This window comes from Aaosphaeria arxii, assembly GCF_010015735.1.
Source record: "Aaosphaeria arxii CBS 175.79 unplaced genomic scaffold BU24scaffold_3, whole genome shotgun sequence".
NCBI classification, from domain to species: domain Eukaryota; kingdom Fungi; phylum Ascomycota; class Dothideomycetes; order Pleosporales; genus Aaosphaeria; species Aaosphaeria arxii.
Window position 1 is genome coordinate 2,884,842 of NW_022983476.1, and position 16,713 is coordinate 2,901,554.

A 16,713-nucleotide genomic window follows, 5' to 3' on the forward strand; every position below is an offset into this window, starting at 1 on the left:
GCAGACGCGTGCTGCACGGCACTGCGTTGCAATGCTTGAACTATGAAGGAGGCGTTCCCGTTAGCTGGCGCAAGCCATTCGTGTGAAGGCGTTGGCATGAGCCGAAGAGCCTCCTTTGGTACGGTGGTGAATTGAGTGCAGCGTGGATATTGGAAGCAATGTATCTGCCCTATGTACGGAGAGTATAGCATTGTTGACGTAACGATGCATGATGCCTTCAACAGTTGATTTGGGTACAGTATGAGTGGTGAAACTGTCGTCAATAACTGTGATTGATTGCCAGTACAAGACGACGCATCGGTATCTGTATTGCACTCTCAATCGTGCCTTGTAGGTGTTGTCCGTAGATACAATTGATTGTTGACTTCTTCCCCGGTTTCTCGGCTATGCGAAAGTTGGGGATGTCTAGATTGGGTTAGTAAGGACTACTCTTGTTTTGGCTTAGATGGGATGAGATTCTTGTTCCTGGCCCCTGATCCCTGCTCCTGCCCTGGCCAAAGTCGTCCCTTCCTTCCCGACCGACATCATCAGCAGATCGCGGGGGGAGCTTGGAAAAACACACTTTGGAGCTTGGGAGCTTGGGCACGCGGATACCCACCTGGCCGCCACCCGCACTCTTGTTTCTTCCTCCTCTCTTCCCTCCTCCTACCTCCTCTGTCTATATAGCTTGCTGTCATTTCCGCTGTTTTGTACATTGTCCTGTCTCTTCCATTCCCTCTGCAATTGGCTTGCGACCGTTGCTTGTGTTGGCCCCCAAGTCCGCACTCCTGAGAGCTCCATAAAGCTTCCCTCGAAGCTCTCCACAGGCCATCATGGCTCGCTTTTCATTTTTAAAGACGACGTCAGTACTCTCGTCCTTTCTGGCCTTGACCAGCGGACAGAGCTCGTCTGCGACTGTCGGCTCAGTTAGCAGCTCAGCCACTTCGTATCGCCCCATCTTCACCATCCCCGCATCCGCAGACCGAGGGAAGGACGTCCTTCCCAATGTTAACGACCCTGAGGCCGTGAACGCCCAGAATGTCTGCCCGGGTTACAAGGCTTCTGATGTGAAGGAAGACAAGCGCGGCTTGACCGCCGTCTTGACGCTCGCTGGAGCCCCGTGCAATGCATATGGCACAGATATCGAGGTTTTGAAACTTCGGGTTGAATTGCAATCGAAGAGCCGTTTGGCCATTAATATAAGCCCTGCATATATTGTTAGTCTCAGACGTGTTGTCCTCGTTATTATGCTATTGCTGACATGAGCAGGATTCTTCGAATTCATCCCACTACATATTACCAGAAGAGCTGGTTCCTAGGCCACAAGCTGAGGACGACTACGCAGATCTTGATCTCGAATTCAATTGTACGGCAATTCTCTGGCTGCTCATAACGCCTGCATCATGCTGACAATATATGAAGGGGACGATGAACCTTCGTTCTGGTTCAGCGTCACAAGGCATTCGACCGGAGATGTCATCTTCTCTACTGAAGGCAAGAAGCTTGTCTACGAGAACCAATTTATCGAGTTCGCGTCATCGCTTCCTGAAGACTACAACCTCTCCGGTCTCGGCGAACGAATCCATTCCTTGAAGTTGAACAACGAGCTTACTGCCACCATCTACGCTGCAGACGTAGGTGACCCGATCGACAGGAATATCTACGGAAGCCATCCGTATTACATGGAGACGAGATACTTTGAGACAGATGATCTGAACAGAAGGACTCTGATCACAAACACAAAAGATACTCCCTACATCTGGCACCAGGGCGGGGAATATGGAAAGCGCTCCGAAAGCGGTCAGAAGGGTTCGACCTACGAGTCGTTCTCTCACGGAGTCTATCTTCGAAACGCACATGGTCAGGAGATCAAGCTGCAACCAGACAGCATTACGTGGAGACTCCTTGGAGGAAGCATTGACTTGTTTTTCTTCGATGGTCCGACACCTGCTGAGGTGACGAAACAGTACCAGTTGGCAGCTGTTGGTCTACCCGCAATGCAGTCGTACTGGCCACTTGGTTTCCATCAATGTCGATGGGGTTACCGCAACTGGGAGGAGATCAGAGATATCGTCGACACGTTCAAGGCCTTCAACATCCCTCTTGAGACCATCTGGCTCGATATCGACTACATGAACCAGTACCGAGACTTCACCAACGACCCCGTCAGCTTCCCCTTGTCTGTTGCTAAAGAATTCTTTAAGAAGCTCCATGCCGATGGTCAGCACTTCATGCCTATTGTTGATGGTGCAATCTACATTCCCAACCCACAGAACAGCAGTGATGCCTACGCGACCTACAACCGTGGCAACGAGTCTGGTGTTTTCCTCAACAATCCAGATGGCAGTCAATACATCGGCGCAGTCTGGCCAGGGTACACCGTTTTCCCAGACTGGTTGGCTGAGGGCGCAAAGGATTGGTGGATTAAGGAGATGTAAGTAAAGAGGCCGCATCTACTGACTGGAAACTGACATAATTGTAGGGTTGAATGGTATAAGGACATCCCATACGACGGCTTCTGGCTAGATATGCAAGAAGTCTCGTCTTTCTGCGTCGGATCATGCGGTACCGGAAACGTCACCCTCAACCCAGTCCACCCTCCCTTCGCGCTTCCTGGCGAGTATGGCAACATCATCTATCAATATCCCGAAGGCTTCAACGTTACCAACGCCACCGAAGCTGCTTCCGCATCGGCAGCATCTTTAATCCAGGCCGCCCAAACCTCCTCAGCAACAACAACACCAGTATATGCCCGAAGCACTCCTACACCTGGTGTCAGGAACATCAACCATCCACCTTATGTCATTAATCACGTTCAGGGTGACCTAGCTGTGCATGCAGTTTCGCCAAACGCAACTCATCACAATGGTGTTCAAGAATACGATGTCCACAATCTCTGGGGGTAAGCCAGCAATGATCACTTGTATAGTTGGAACATGACTAACCTTATAAACAGCCACCAAATCATTCAAGCTACATATGATGGACTCCTTGAAGTATTCCCCGGCAAGCGACCTTTCATCATCGGTCGATCTACTTTTGCCGGTTCTGGCAAGTACGCTGGTCATTGGGGCGGTGACAACTCTGCCTCCTGGTACCACATGTATTTCTCCATTCCTCAAGCATTGTCGTTCTCGCTCTTTGGTATCCCCATGTTCGGTGCCGACACCTGTGGTTTCAACGGAAATACCGACGCAGAGCTGTGCGGCCGTTGGATGCAGCTGAGCGCCTTCTTCCCATTCTACCGCAACCACAACACTCTTTCCGCTCTCTCACAGGAACCATTCCGCTGGGAGTCTGTCGCTTCGGCTTCTCGCACCGCGATCAACATCCGATACACTCTCCTGCCCTACCTTTACACCCTTTTCTACCAAGCCCACACCACCGGCTCGACCGTCATGCGCGCCCTCGCATGGGAATTCCCCAACGAGCCTCAGCTTGCCGGCGTGGACAGCCAATTCCTCCTCGGTGGTTCCATCCTCGTTACCCCAGTTCTCGAGCCTCTCGTCGACACCGTCAAGGGCGTCTTCCCAGGCCTTATTGATGGCGAGGTCTGGTACGACTGGTACACGCAGACCAAGGTTGAGGCCAAGCCTGGCGAGAACGTCACCATTCCCGCTCCTCTCGGTCACATTCCCGTCTACATTCGCGGAGGCAGCGTTCTCCCAACCCAGGAGCCCGGATATACCACCGCCGAATCCCGTAAGAACCCCTGGGGTCTCCTCGTCGCGCTCTCGGAAGATGGCGACGCTTCTGGCTTCTTGTATGTCGATGATGGCGAGTCCGTTAACCCCGAGGCAACTCTCGAGATTACCTTCACCGCTGATAAGGGCAAATTGAACGCCGCTATCAAGGGCGAATACAAGGACACGAATGCCTTGGGTAACGTCACTATCTTGGGTGTGGACAGCATTGGAAAGGTCAAACTCAATGATGCCACGTTGGACGAGAAGCTTGTGTCGTACGATAAAGAGGCAAGGTTATTGAAGTTGACAGGCCTGAACGAGGCGACAAAGGGCGGAGCCTGGAGTGGCGATTGGACGCTCAGCTGGGAGTAAGCCATCCACGATTTCATGATGCATATGAGCTTTTAGCGAAGAAATGATGGGTGTACATGTTTTCCATCTAAGGCCACTTGATTGGCGATGTTGGATATGATACATCTTGCATATACATGAAGCATTTACATTTACATATGAAACGATCAATTAAGAAATTACTTTTTATTCACACGGACATTTCTCTTGATTTTTATCTACCTGATTGCCAGCCCTCCACACAGTCTCAATCCTTAAATGGGAAAGTGGAATGCCACTATTAACACGTGAGACTAACCAACTAAACACATAAACGCGAGACAATCCATTCAGCAACCACATCTCTCCGCGTTTTCTCCGCCGCCATTCTCCAAACCACCACGCAGCATAGATATATTCCTTTGTCAGCACATCTCGCTCATCTTTTGCGAAGGGGAAAGAAAGCAATATTAGTAATTGTGTCGAACAGTCTTCCTCGGAAAGTGAGGATTGTGGATTGAGAGACATGGCGAGATTAGTGGGAGGACTTCTTTAGTTCATTTGTAGAATTGGCATTCTCTACATATGTACATATGTACCAATGGAGAGCAAATACTGAGTCCTGTATCACTGATCGTTTCCCGCGAGCATGAGAGCTTCAAATCACCCGTTGACGGAGGAGGGCTCTTGACCACACCATCACTGCTTATCCGCTCCAACTCTACTTTCCCCAAACCAACTTCACAAAATCCTCCACATCCCCCCAAACCTCCCTCGGCCTCTCCAACGCCGCAAAGTGTCCACCCTTCTCGTGCTGGCGGTACTGTACGAGGTTGCCCTTCTCGCGCACGGCCACCTCGACAAGCGGGAACAATTCGAAGGGGAAGTACGAGAAGCCGAAGGGCTTCGCGATGTAGGGAAGCTCGATGCGGTCGCGCGCGGTGAAGATCTGGCGGTAGGGGTACACGGAGCGGGGGAAGCCGTGCGTGAACCAGTAGAGGGAGATGTTGGTGAGGACGGTGTCGAGGGGTGGGGTTTCGTCGTGCCATTCGAGGAGTTTTTCGCCGATCCTGAGGGGAGAGTTGGTGTTAGATGGATGTGCGGTTTTGTTTGGGATATTTTGAGTCATGGATGGGGGACTTACCAGGCGAGGAGGGAGATGGGGTTGGAGTTGAGGACGAAGCCGATGGTGCTGGGGCGGGAGGCGTGCTCGAGGCCGTATGCCGAGCCGCGTTCGCGCCATTGGAGCGCTTTCTCGATGCCTTTCTTCTGGTATGGTTGGATCTCGGACTCCTCGGGTGTGTGCTGCGTGCTGAGCATGTTGACTGATTTGTCGGGGTGAGAAACATGATTACTATTCGTAGAGTGGGGAGAGGGGACACGTACTGTGTATGGCGACGCATGAATCATATTCGGCAGCCAGCAATTGGGCTTCGAAGCTTCCGATGTCTCCGCCCTGGGCGATATATTTGTCGAATCCTAGATTGTGCATCAGGGTGTTAATCACGCGGGCCGAGTCCTGCATCGTCCAGTCTTTGTCCGGCGGGCCCCCCGAACTGAGCGTGTAGCCTGGCAGCGAAGGGATGATTATGTGGTACGGTCGGTCAGTTGCGGGGTATTTCTCTTGGACAAGAGAAACCAGCGATAGGAATTCAATGAAGCTGCCTGGCCAGCCGTGCAAGAATAGGATCGGGATTGCATCTTTCTTCTCGGAGAACAGTGCAACGAAATGGACCGTCAACCCTTCAATTTCCGTGGTGTAGTTTGGGAAGGAATTGATGTACTTTTCTTGTGCTCGCCAATCGTACTTGTTCAACCAGTAATCCTTGGTTTCGGTCATCCATTGATGTGTCACTCCAAAGTCATGAGCAGTCTGGGTTGATTCGTAAGTTTTCGGACCGATTCTTGATAGCTGTAACAGCTGCTTGAGCTCTGTAAGCTCCTGCTCGGGGATGTCGAGCGTGAAGGGCTTGATTGAATCAGGTGGTGAGTATGACATTGTGAGATATAGGTTTGAGTGTTCTAGACAGATTAACACGCGGGCGTGTGCGAGTCAAGTATTTATAAATTCAGACGGCCAAGGGGAAGCTCGGTAGTATTGAAAAGCGGGGACTGTCGTATCAATGTTGACTTGCACGGTTTTGTCTCAAGTATGGATGGTTATCGGAGCATGTACACAAGATGAAGTGGGGTATTGGAAATCCAATGTTGCAGGATCATTAATCTGTTTTGAGGTGGCTCAAGGATTGTTTTGATACACAAAATTTCTCTCCGTGATGATGGATTGGACCCGGTTACCGAGGTTTTGTAGAATGGCGGGGTTGGTATTGTTGGTCGATTCATTTTGGTATTGTACGCAAACTTGTAGCATTATTGGTGATGGCGTCGATACGGTGAAGTGTTGTTCGCTATAGACTTACGACATGCGATGCTTCAATTCACGATCAGGCCACTGCTTCTGGTACCAGGTAGATCATGCCCCAGAATTGATGATATCGTGGTCTCTGCCCCACATTGGAGGATTGCAAGTGCATTAGCCATCCTGATTCATAACAAAGACCCTTGGGCATTCGAGAAAACCTTGCCAGACAGGGAAGACATCGGACCGATGTATGCAGAGGACGTTGAAACGGGAGAAGCAACTTTTGAGGTTCGTGTTAGAGGAAACAGGAGTCGCGTCTTCGTGATAGTTAGTTTGTCAATTATGTAAGCTCCCGTCCTTAACACGCCATCATGTGATGGGCCGATAGCGGGGCTTCGATGGACCATGTCTTTGCCCCGCCAATTGTGTCACAGCCGATAACAAGACCAATCTAGTAGAGTAGGCTTTTTTTCTATCTATGACTATTAACCTACAACTATATTCACATTCACATTCACATCCTCTTGCGCTCCCACCCATCATCACAACTCATACCACGCCTCCTCAATTCCTTGGAGCTGTAAAAAGCTTGCTCAATATGGCGCCGGCTTTGCTTGCTTCAATTGACCTTGCCACTTATAAGAATCCCAGCCAAGGTCTTAACTCGCACGCTTTGTCCTTTATCGGCAATGTTTTCGTGCGCGTCACTCCCGAGACCGTTGATCAGGCACTCGAACACCTTCAGCAGTCTGTAGGTCGCTATACGAACTACCTCGGAGTCGCTTCCATCATATCCACCGAAGACATCGTTTCGCTTCTCGATGCCGGCGCTGCCAAGGTCATTGTCACACGGCAGCAACTCGACCAACTCTTAGCCTTGAAGATTGATCAAGACAGACTCATACTCGCGCTGCCCGGAAATACGAGGGAAGAGATCATTGAATCGATAAGCGGAACACAAGTCGACATCTACTCTCACCATGTTGAGGATTTGGACCTCGTCGAAGCATGGCTCAAAGAGTATGGAACCGACAGGCCGGACGTCTTTGTATCCTTCGCTTCTCTCGACATCGAGGGAATCCTGCGCATTGCCAAACTCGCGGCTATTCCTATCATCCCCGCCGAAGCTCTTACCGTCGATGCAGCCAAAGAACCGGCCCTACTAAGCACTGCACGATTACTCCTCGCAAACGCCACCAGTGACCGCCCGGATGGTCTCTTCACCACCCTTGTGACTGATGAGAGAGGAACCGCTCTTGGCTTGGTATACAGCAGCGAAGAAAGTGTGGCAGAGAGTCTTCGGACCGGCAGAGGCGTTTACCAGAGCAGAAAACGTGGCTTGTGGTACAAAGGAGAGAGTAGTGGAGATATTCAAGAACTGGTCTCTGTTTCCCTGGACTGCGACAACGATTGCTTGCGATTTGTAGTGAGGCAACAGGGCAGAGGTTTCTGTCACCTTGCTACACCAACATGCTTCGGAGAATACACTGGACTTTCTCGTCTTCAGAAGACCCTGCAGAGCCGGAAGGCTTCTGCACCCGAAGGTTCATACACGGCACGACTTTTCAACGACCCACAGCTGCTACGATCGAAGATTTTAGAAGAGGCCACTGAGCTCTGCGATGCTAAGACTAAGCAAGAAATTGCCTTCGAAGCCGCGGATGTCTTGTACTTTGCTCTCACGAAGTGTGTGGCCGCTGGCGTATCACTCGAAGATGTGGAGAGGAATCTTGATGCTAAAAGCATCAAGGTGAAGAGAAGGAGAGGAGACGCTAAGCCTGCTTTTATGCCTCCAGCCACCGCACCAGCGAATGGTACGAGTGAAAAGGAGGTAGTGAAAGAGGCAGCGTCTGTTCCAAAAAGCAAAGACGACCCCGCCGGTATTAAAGACGGCAAGATCGCTATGAAGAGATACATCACTGCAAAGGAGACACCAGAGGCTATCCAGGCTGCACTCCAGCGCCCCTCTCAGCGGTCTAGTGAGAAGATTCTGTCTATCTGCCACCCCATCATTGATGCTGTCAAGACACGCGGTGATGCAGCCTTATTGGAATATACCCACAAGTTCGAAAAGGCCACTTCGCTCACTACTCCAGTTCTCAAGGCGCCATTCCCTGAGTCGTTGATGCAGCTTGCACCAGAGACGATCAAGGCTATCGACACCTCCTTTGAGAATATTCGCAAATTCCATGCTGCTCAGAAGGAAGATAAGCCCCTCGTTGTCGAGACAATGCCCGGTGTTGTTTGCTCACGATTTGTTCGCCCGATTGAGCGCGTTGGCCTATACGTTCCCGGAGGAACGGCGGTTCTTCCCTCAACCGCTCTGATGCTTGGTGTTCCCGCCATGGTCGCTGGATGCAAGAGAGTCTTGTTAGCAACGCCTCCCCGCGCAGATGGATCTCCTACCCCAGAAGTCGTCTATGCTGCTCACAAGGTCGGCGCCGAAGCCATCGTTCTCGCTGGAGGCGCACAGGCTGTTGCAGCACTTGCGTACGGCACGGAAAGTGTGGCAAAGGTGGACAAGATCCTTGGACCAGGAAATCAATTCGTCACTGCCGCGAAGATGATAGTGTCCAATGACACAAATGCTGGAGTGAGCATCGATATGCCCGCTGGTCCGAGTGAAGTCCTGGTGATTGCAGATGCTACTGCCAACCCTGCCTTTGTGGCATCAGATCTGCTCAGCCAGGCGGAACACGGTGTTGACTCTCAAGTCATCCTGATTGCTGTTGGGCTCAATGAGGCCCAGCTCACCGCCATTGAGGATGAGCTTGATCGCCAGGCGAATGCTCTGCCTCGTGTCGACATAGTCCGGGGCGCCATTGCTCACTCATTCACACTTGTTGTCGAGACTATCGAGGAAGCCATGAAACTCAGCAATGATTATGCTCCCGAGCATCTTATTCTGCAAGTCCAAAATGCCGAGGCAGTCGTCGATTACGTTGAGAACGCCGGTAGTGTATTCGTCGGACCATGGACTCCAGAGAGTGTTGGCGATTATTCCGCCGGTGTAAACCACTCCCTCCGTAAGTCTTTCATATCAGCTCAATGCATCATATGCTAATCAATTGTGTAGCAACATTCGGATACGCCAAGCAGTACTCTGGTGTGAACTTGGGATCGTACGTCAAACACATCACCAGCGCCAATCTCACGCAGCAAGGATTGGTGAATGTTGGCGGCGCAGTGATGGAATTGGCCCGGGTGGAGGAACTTGAAGCCCATCGACGTGCAGTCAGCATCCGACTCGGTGTCGCTTGATTCAGGAAAACAATACAATTTAATGGATCGGTGAGGCGGACAGACCGCCCGATCCTTACGCTTGTTTAGCGTAAACATTGCATGATGCCTCGGCATCAGCAGGGACTTAGTCGATAAGCGACAGTTTCAGCAGATCGTAAGGAGAAAACAACGCCGTCTCCGACTCTCCGTGATGATTCGATCGCGCACCAGCGCTGTCGGGACGAAAAGATTTTGAGATGAATTTTTGAAGGTTGATGACGAAGATATAGGATATAGAGGATTGCACTCCATGAAGTCATTGAAAATGGTATTTATACCTATTTAGTAGTACACATATCAATACTATATTTGAAACCAGACTTCTATGCTATTGTGTCCGAACATATAATAGCATAGACCAGAACGTGCACTAGTAGAATCAATCATTTGTACGCCCCTTGATATGCACAATCACATTACATCCACCGGTTCATCTCCTTGAAGGCGTTCTTCATGAAAGTCATGTTCAAGCGCTAAAGGCGTGGTGCCACCATGATTGATCTACGTTTTGAAACTTCCCTAATTTCCCACCATCCAAACAATCTATCTCAAGAACGTCATTCCATTTTCAGCCAAGTCCGAATTCTAGGTCATCTACTATTAATCTCACAATGCCTACATTTTTGCGCCACTTAATTCCTTCCTTTTGTCCCTTCAGGTGCTTCTCTAAATCATTCACTCATTTATCCGTTCGTTACTGACGTTTGATACGTTCCATTCGCTTCTCAATCGAGTCCAGCTCTTTAAATAAACTCAACGACATTCGTTCTCTACTATTGACAGTAAAAAAAAAAAAACAGTATCAACCAATATGCGCGCCTCTTTGTTTACTCTCGCTATCTCCGCGTCTCTTGTCGCCGGCCAAGTTGGCCAATACGGCCAGTGCGGAGGAAAGAACTACAGCGGCGAGACCAGCTGCATCGCAGGCACCGTCTGTCACGAGTACAATGAATGGTACTCCCAATGCATCCCAGGACAAGCCCAGGCTCCATCCGCAAAGCCTTCAGCAACCAGCGTACCATCTGCTCCAACTAGCGCTGCTCCTACACCAACGAAGGTCGTTTCTATCCCTTCAAGCAGTGCTTTGGCACCTGTTCCCTCGACGCTCGTAACCAGGGTTGTTACACCAACTTCTGTAGTTGCGAGTTCGAGCAAACCAACTTCCACCGCCGGAGCTGGTAGTGGCACTGGATCTGGCGCCAACGGTGCAAAATGCTCTCTCGATGCCAAATTCAAAGCAGCAGGGAAGAAGTACTTTGGAGTCGCTACGGATCAGGGGCTCCTTTCAAACGCCCAGAACAAGCAAATCATCGTGGACAACTTTGGCCAGGTCACGCCCGAGAATAGGTACGTTATCGATTTTGAATTTCGTCCTTGAGCCATGCACTAATTCAAAATGTAGCATGAAATGGGACGCTACAGAGAAGACTGAGGGCCAGTTCAGCCTGACCGGATCCGACGCCCTCGTCAGCTTCGCGACCACGAACAGCAAACTTATCCGCGGCCACACCACAGTCTGGCACTCCCAGCTTCCATCCTGGGTCTCAAGCATCACCGACAAGACCAAGCTCAAGGAAGTCATGGTCAACCACATCAACAAGCTCATGGGCCAGTACAAGGGCAAGATCTACGCATGGGTGAGCTCAGTCCCTTTCCCTCCCCCTACCTTACCCCAGAAACTAACAACAAACATAGGACGTCGTCAACGAGATCCTCGCCGAAGACGGCACCTTCCGCTCCTCAGTATTCTACAACGTGCTCGGCGAAGACTTCGTCCGCATCGCCTTCGAAGCCGCCCGCGCCGCGGACCCCGCCGCCAAACTCTACATCAACGACTACAACCTCGACTCGGCCACGTACGGCAAGACTAAGGGCATGGTGACCAAGGTCAAGGCATGGATCGCCGCCGGCGTGCCCATCGACGGAATCGGTTCTCAGGCCCATTTGTCCGAGGGCCAGGCGTCCGGCGTCAAGGCCGCCATGCAGGCGCTCTGCGGCGCGGCCCCCGAGTGCGCCATCACCGAGCTTGATATCAAGGGTGCGAGTGTGGCAGATTACCAAGCTGCGACGAAGGCGTGTCTGGATGTCAAGAACTGTGTTGGTGTCACGGTTTGGGGAGTTAGGGATACGGATTCTTGGAGGAAGGAGAATAACCCGCTGTTGTTTGATGCTTCGTTCCAGGCTAAGGATGCTTATAATGGTATCTGCAGCATTGTTTAAAGATAGTGTTTAGTGGATGAGTGGAAGGGGGTTGCAGCTTGCTGCTGCTCAGAGGGGATTTTCGATTCTTTGTATATCATTACATATCATTCGTACATACATCAATAAAAGCATAGAACTATGCTGAAATAGCTTTAAGCAGAGATTCGTCATTCTAATGGTATGCTGAACTTAAATACAGTAACCTCGTGGTGATAGTAATTGGCGACACTGTGCCGCCTTGTGGTATGCCTATAACTTAAACATTCGCTTGGAAGACTGCCCAGCAGCCTCCATCCTGGGAAACTCAAAACGCAAAACGCCACTGAAAGAGACCTCAATCCCCTCAACAACATTTAGGTTATGTAAGGGTTTGGGTTGCATCGTCCTCTGCCAAGCATGAAATTAGCTGACATCGCCTGCGTTCAAGAGCAGATAGAGACTTACGAAATTCATCTTGTGGATCATCTGGTATCCAAGTGTAGGTGTCCGATGTCTCTGATTCCGAAGAGGAATTGGACGGGGCCTTTTTCTTTTTCTTTTTGGATAAGGATTTGGGAGGGGCGTCTTGTGGGTCATGTAGTATGCAAGTGCATTCCACCGGTATCTCCGATTCCAAAGAGGAATTGGTCGGCGCATTTGTTTTCGATGAGGATTCGGGAGGGTCATCCTCTTCCACAGGGGGCTCAAGCAGTGCCCTATATTTCTACAGTCAGTCGCAATTTGCCAAAAGATTCTTCTAGGGTCTACGAACATGATGATTACCTCAAGAAAACCAAAGAAAGCAGGCCAAAAGTACATATTAAACGATTCCGAAAATGTCGGTTCATCATACCGACCACGGTAATCGGCTCTGTACCTGTAAGGTTCCAGCGCTCTTGGATCCCGTTGATATGTCGGTCGGATGAAACTATGTCTCATGCCACGTCGTTGTCGCATTCGATGGGCCTGCAATTCTTGTTGCGTCGTCTATGTCTCTATTGCTCTTTGCGGTGTCGTCTCGACGGCCGCTTGTTGGACGCCTGTCGAGAAATTATGGTGTAGCGGATGATGAATTATTCTTTGACCGAGCCTCCATGCGCCTATTCTTTGGCCGAGCCTCCATGCGCCTATTGAGAGGGCCGGTGCACCTCTGATAGTCGAGGCATGAGCGATTGCTCGAAAGGTATTTACAGTTAGAGACATGGTTGTATTGTGTGAGGGGGATGTGTATAATAGATGTGCGCAGAGTGACTTCGAAGGAGTTGAGAAGAGAGCGATCGCAACAGCATTTCTTGATGGTGATTATATAGCTTGAGTCATCCCTCCTAGATATACGGTTCAAAGTCAATTTAATGAGACAAAAATGTTGACCACTCTCCCAGATCCACGGTTCATTATAGCCATTTCAATGAAAATAAGCTCCAACCACCTTCCCAGATCTATGGCTCATTGTAGTAGTTAATCCAATGAGGTGAGGATACTGACTTCCCTCCCAGACCCACGGCACCTTGTCATCAATTCGACGAGTCGAAACTGCTGAGTACCCTTTTCTAGAATTCACTTGCAACATGTTTCGCTACAGTCCCGACTGCTGGGGCCCAAACTTCCCAACTGAACATAATCGCATCAAACGTGACCTTGTCCGAACAGAAGGGATCGAATGATATTGGTTCTGCGCAGCAGCAGAAGTTCGGATGGAAGACTCTTCATCATCAGGCCCCACATACCTTCTCTAGGACGATTGTGAATAGCGTTCATGATAGGAAGTGTTCAAAATGATTGTTGGGCAGCTCTGTATTGCAACTCGGCAGTAAGTAGAAAAGTTGATAGTTTTATTGATTGGTTGAAACTGGAAGGATTTGTCTATTTTAGTGAACGTTGATTGCACAAGCATATGCTTAAGGCTATTTTAGCACACTCTTATGCTTTTATTCATGTATGTACGAATAATATGTAATGATATACAAAGAATCGAAAATCCCCCTTGAGCAGCAGCAAGCTGCCGCCCCTTTCCCGCTCTTCAAAACCTCGTTCACGATAGATAGCAGCACCCTCTTGTTATAGTCAGTATCTAATATACAGTAGATCTAGAGGAGGGCATTAACATGCAGTTAGGAGAGGACATAGTAGGTTATATCAACTATTTAAAGATCTTTAGTTCTTGCAAGGAAAGCAACATTCCTAGGTTTTGCGCGCATATTATAGGCAATAGGTATCTTTAACAAGAGAAGTTAGAAGTACGTTTCTTTAGCGTAGATTTCCTTCTGCATAGCTCCTAGCCTAATGTACTTTTAATCGCTCTGCGGCCCCCGTCGACGTTAAAGAGTGCATTATTTGCCAACCAGATACCTCTAGTAAATGGCAGCATAACCTCCTCTAAGACCTTTAGAAGCATCTCCTCTAAGACCGTTGGGAGCAACTCCGCTAGAGCCTCCGAATCGAGCGATACGTTTGCAAGGTCATGTTGCAGCCTATGCCAGGCTTCTTGAGGGTCCGGAGCTGACATTATAAATGTTTTCGAGTGGTCGATTCCGGGGGGAAGGGTGTATATTAAAAGGTTTACGCTTGTCTTTGGACTCTTTGGGGTCACCGGGTTTCTTGCTGGGCGACCTACTTGGCCTCGACGGCGGCGGTGAGTTCGGCAGAGAAGGTGAGGTGCGATAATACTACATTATCTCTAATGTTAAACCTTGCTACTCTCCTTACTAAGTTATTCCTTATAGGCCTACTAATGTTCTTATGCTAGGCGACCTGCGTAGCCTTAATAGCGGCGGTGAACTTAGGACAGAAGGCGAGGTGCGTTAATGACAACATAATGTTGAACCTTGCCGCTCTCTTCACCAAGTTATCCCTCACAAGCCTGCTGAGGTTCTCACACTGGGTGAATGGTTGCTTCTCTTCGATTGAGCGTGTCATCCTTAGTGAAGAACTATTGGCGAGAGAGTTGACGATGATAAAATGTTGCATTTACCTTGGGAATGAGATTTATTGGTATCGTCTTTGGATAGTGGAAGAGGTACGGGCGGAACACTCTGCAGCACTAGACAATTTAGTTATTCTAGAAGAATAAACTTAGCTCTCCTAAACAGCAAAACATTCCTAGGCCTTGCTGGTGATTATCAAGAAGCCTTTAGTAGTGATTCATGGAGATATTGTATCGACACTGATCGATCGTAGGGCAAAACTCAATCCATTACATGAGCAAGGCGCACATATTTATTTGCTTATATTTACATATAAGGACGCATACAAGAATGGTTCCGTACGTGGCCAACTGCAATTGCAACTGCAATTGAGCTCGCGTATCCGTGAAAATTATCATTCGCTGAAGTAACAGGTGTGAGAAGCATCTATACAAGGATCATTTGCACAGGTGTAAGAGGGGTTGAGCAGAAATTTAAGCCTTCGCAAAAGCCATCAGCTGCGCGACGGATGCAGTATGCATCTGAAACAGTTATGCGCATCTACGAGAGAATTATCCTGGCGAGAGAGGTAAAATTCATTGAGAGAGAAGAGTGTTCAGAATAGATAGGAGCAGCACTATCGAAAACCTTTTGTTAGTGACTGAGAAGGTCGGATGTAACGCAGAGGCGGACTACATGAAACGTCATTATTCGTAGATACTTGCGTAAATTTGCTACTTGACTGTCGAAATATCTCTGAGCAACAGTTATCACGGATTGTGACGAGAGGATACGATGAAGAACGCATAGGTAGGAGCATAAGCTAACCCAGTGACCATAGTGGGAGGCAAAATGTTGGTCGGACATTGGTAAGGGATCGTTGTGGACACAATAGGAGGAGGCTCAAGATATTGCTTGTGGTATTTACTTCATTTTTTATATTCTATGGTTTCTCTTTTATCGTTTTGATTTCCATTGACGTTTATGGTTTCCTTCTCTCTGTGCTTCATGTGTCTTCCCATTCTTTACCAACAAGATATTCAACCCGGCGGAGGGAACGCAGCAACGCCGTCAGATCTGAATGTAGAGATAGGGGAGGGTGCCCATGATATCTGGCATGATCAAACCAACGTCCGTATTGGTCACTGTCATAGGAGTTAGTAAAGTTGCGCATGAGTGATAGATGAACCATGAACATACATTTATTGACCTAGCCAACGACTAGGACCATGAGCCACGGGCCGCATGTGGCGGCCACTCGATCAAGGGCAGACTGGGTCTGCCTGTCCGAAAATCAGTTGAGAGATCCCCCGGCTGATCCAAGACCTCACCGCCGCGCGCCCCCACCCACCGGGGAGCCACCCCCCACCCTCCCAAAAACCAGCCGGGGGATTTGGCGCCCCCCCAGGGGTCCCAATCCCCGGGGGATCCCCCGCATAAGAAATGTTCGATTGTTTAATGATAGCATAATTAGTGATGGCTTTCAAGCTATAGTACGTTAGCATGTGATCAAATCAACAAAATGTGTCTGCCTCTCAAGATGCGAAGGCGAGGTAAAGGTGCGAGGGAAGTAATGCGATATGAGTCCAACGAATGATGGAAGACAGATGTGTATTGATGAAATGATGCTGGGGAGCTGCAGTGCTGGGGCATGGACTCACCGAGAGGAATGATTAATGATGCTGGAGGAGAATGTTGGGATGCTGTAGTCATAAAAATATGTTGAGATGGTATTGTCGTGGAAGAATGTTGAGATATTTATGTCGTATAAGAATGTTTGGGGCAGAGAAGAAGAATAGAACATGTGTCTTGTAATGTAGAGATCCCACTTTGCGTTCGAATGAATGGAACGATTTCATGATTGTTGTGGTGGAGAAGAGAAGAGAAGAAGGGAGGAGAGAAGAAGGGAGGAGAGAAGAAGGGAGGAGAGAAGAAGGGAGGAGAGAAGAAGGGAGGAGAGAAGAAGGGAGGAGAGAAGAAGGGAGGAGAG

The 16,713-nt window shown here is 49.4% G+C and overlaps 4 protein-coding genes across 4 annotated transcripts; 3 read left to right on the forward strand and 1 right to left on the reverse strand.

Annotated features, from left to right (window-relative positions):
* Nucleotides 1-525: 525 nt before the first annotated feature.
* Nucleotides 526-4,185, forward strand: BU24DRAFT_389405 (glycoside hydrolase family 31 protein). The gene is made up of 5 exons (XM_033525041.1): nt 526-1,196; nt 1,249-1,345; nt 1,402-2,413; nt 2,462-2,881; nt 2,936-4,185. The coding sequence occupies exons 1-5, from the start codon at nt 813-815 to the stop codon at nt 4,035-4,037; spliced, it is 3,015 nt and encodes a 1,004-aa protein (XP_033386203.1). The 5' UTR covers nt 526-812; the 3' UTR covers nt 4,038-4,185.
* Nucleotides 4,186-4,619: 434 nt separating this feature from the next.
* BU24DRAFT_161583 (epoxide hydrolase-like protein) lies at nt 4,620-6,208 on the reverse strand. The gene is made up of 3 exons (XM_033521381.1): nt 5,382-6,208; nt 5,140-5,320; nt 4,620-5,065 (listed from the first exon to the last, which is right to left on the reverse strand). Exons 1-3 carry the CDS (start codon nt 5,992-5,994, stop codon nt 4,717-4,719), a joined length of 1,143 nt encoding a protein of 380 aa, XP_033386204.1. The 5' UTR covers nt 5,995-6,208; the 3' UTR covers nt 4,620-4,716.
* A 639-nt stretch (nt 6,209-6,847) lies between these two features.
* BU24DRAFT_368009 (histidine biosynthesis trifunctional protein) lies at nt 6,848-9,935 on the forward strand. Its single transcript, XM_033524357.1, has 2 exons — nt 6,848-9,383; nt 9,434-9,935. Exons 1-2 carry the CDS (start codon nt 6,956-6,958, stop codon nt 9,616-9,618), a joined length of 2,613 nt encoding a protein of 870 aa, XP_033386205.1. The 5' UTR covers nt 6,848-6,955; the 3' UTR covers nt 9,619-9,935.
* A 515-nt stretch (nt 9,936-10,450) lies between these two features.
* On the forward strand, nt 10,451-11,859 carry BU24DRAFT_440663 (glycoside hydrolase family 10 protein; the record flags this gene model as incomplete). The annotated part of the gene is made up of 3 exons (XM_033530382.1): nt 10,451-10,986; nt 11,042-11,276; nt 11,335-11,859. 3 exons carry the CDS (start codon nt 10,451-10,453, stop codon nt 11,857-11,859), a joined length of 1,296 nt encoding a protein of 431 aa, XP_033386206.1.
* Between the last annotated feature and the right edge of the window lie 4,854 nt (nt 11,860-16,713).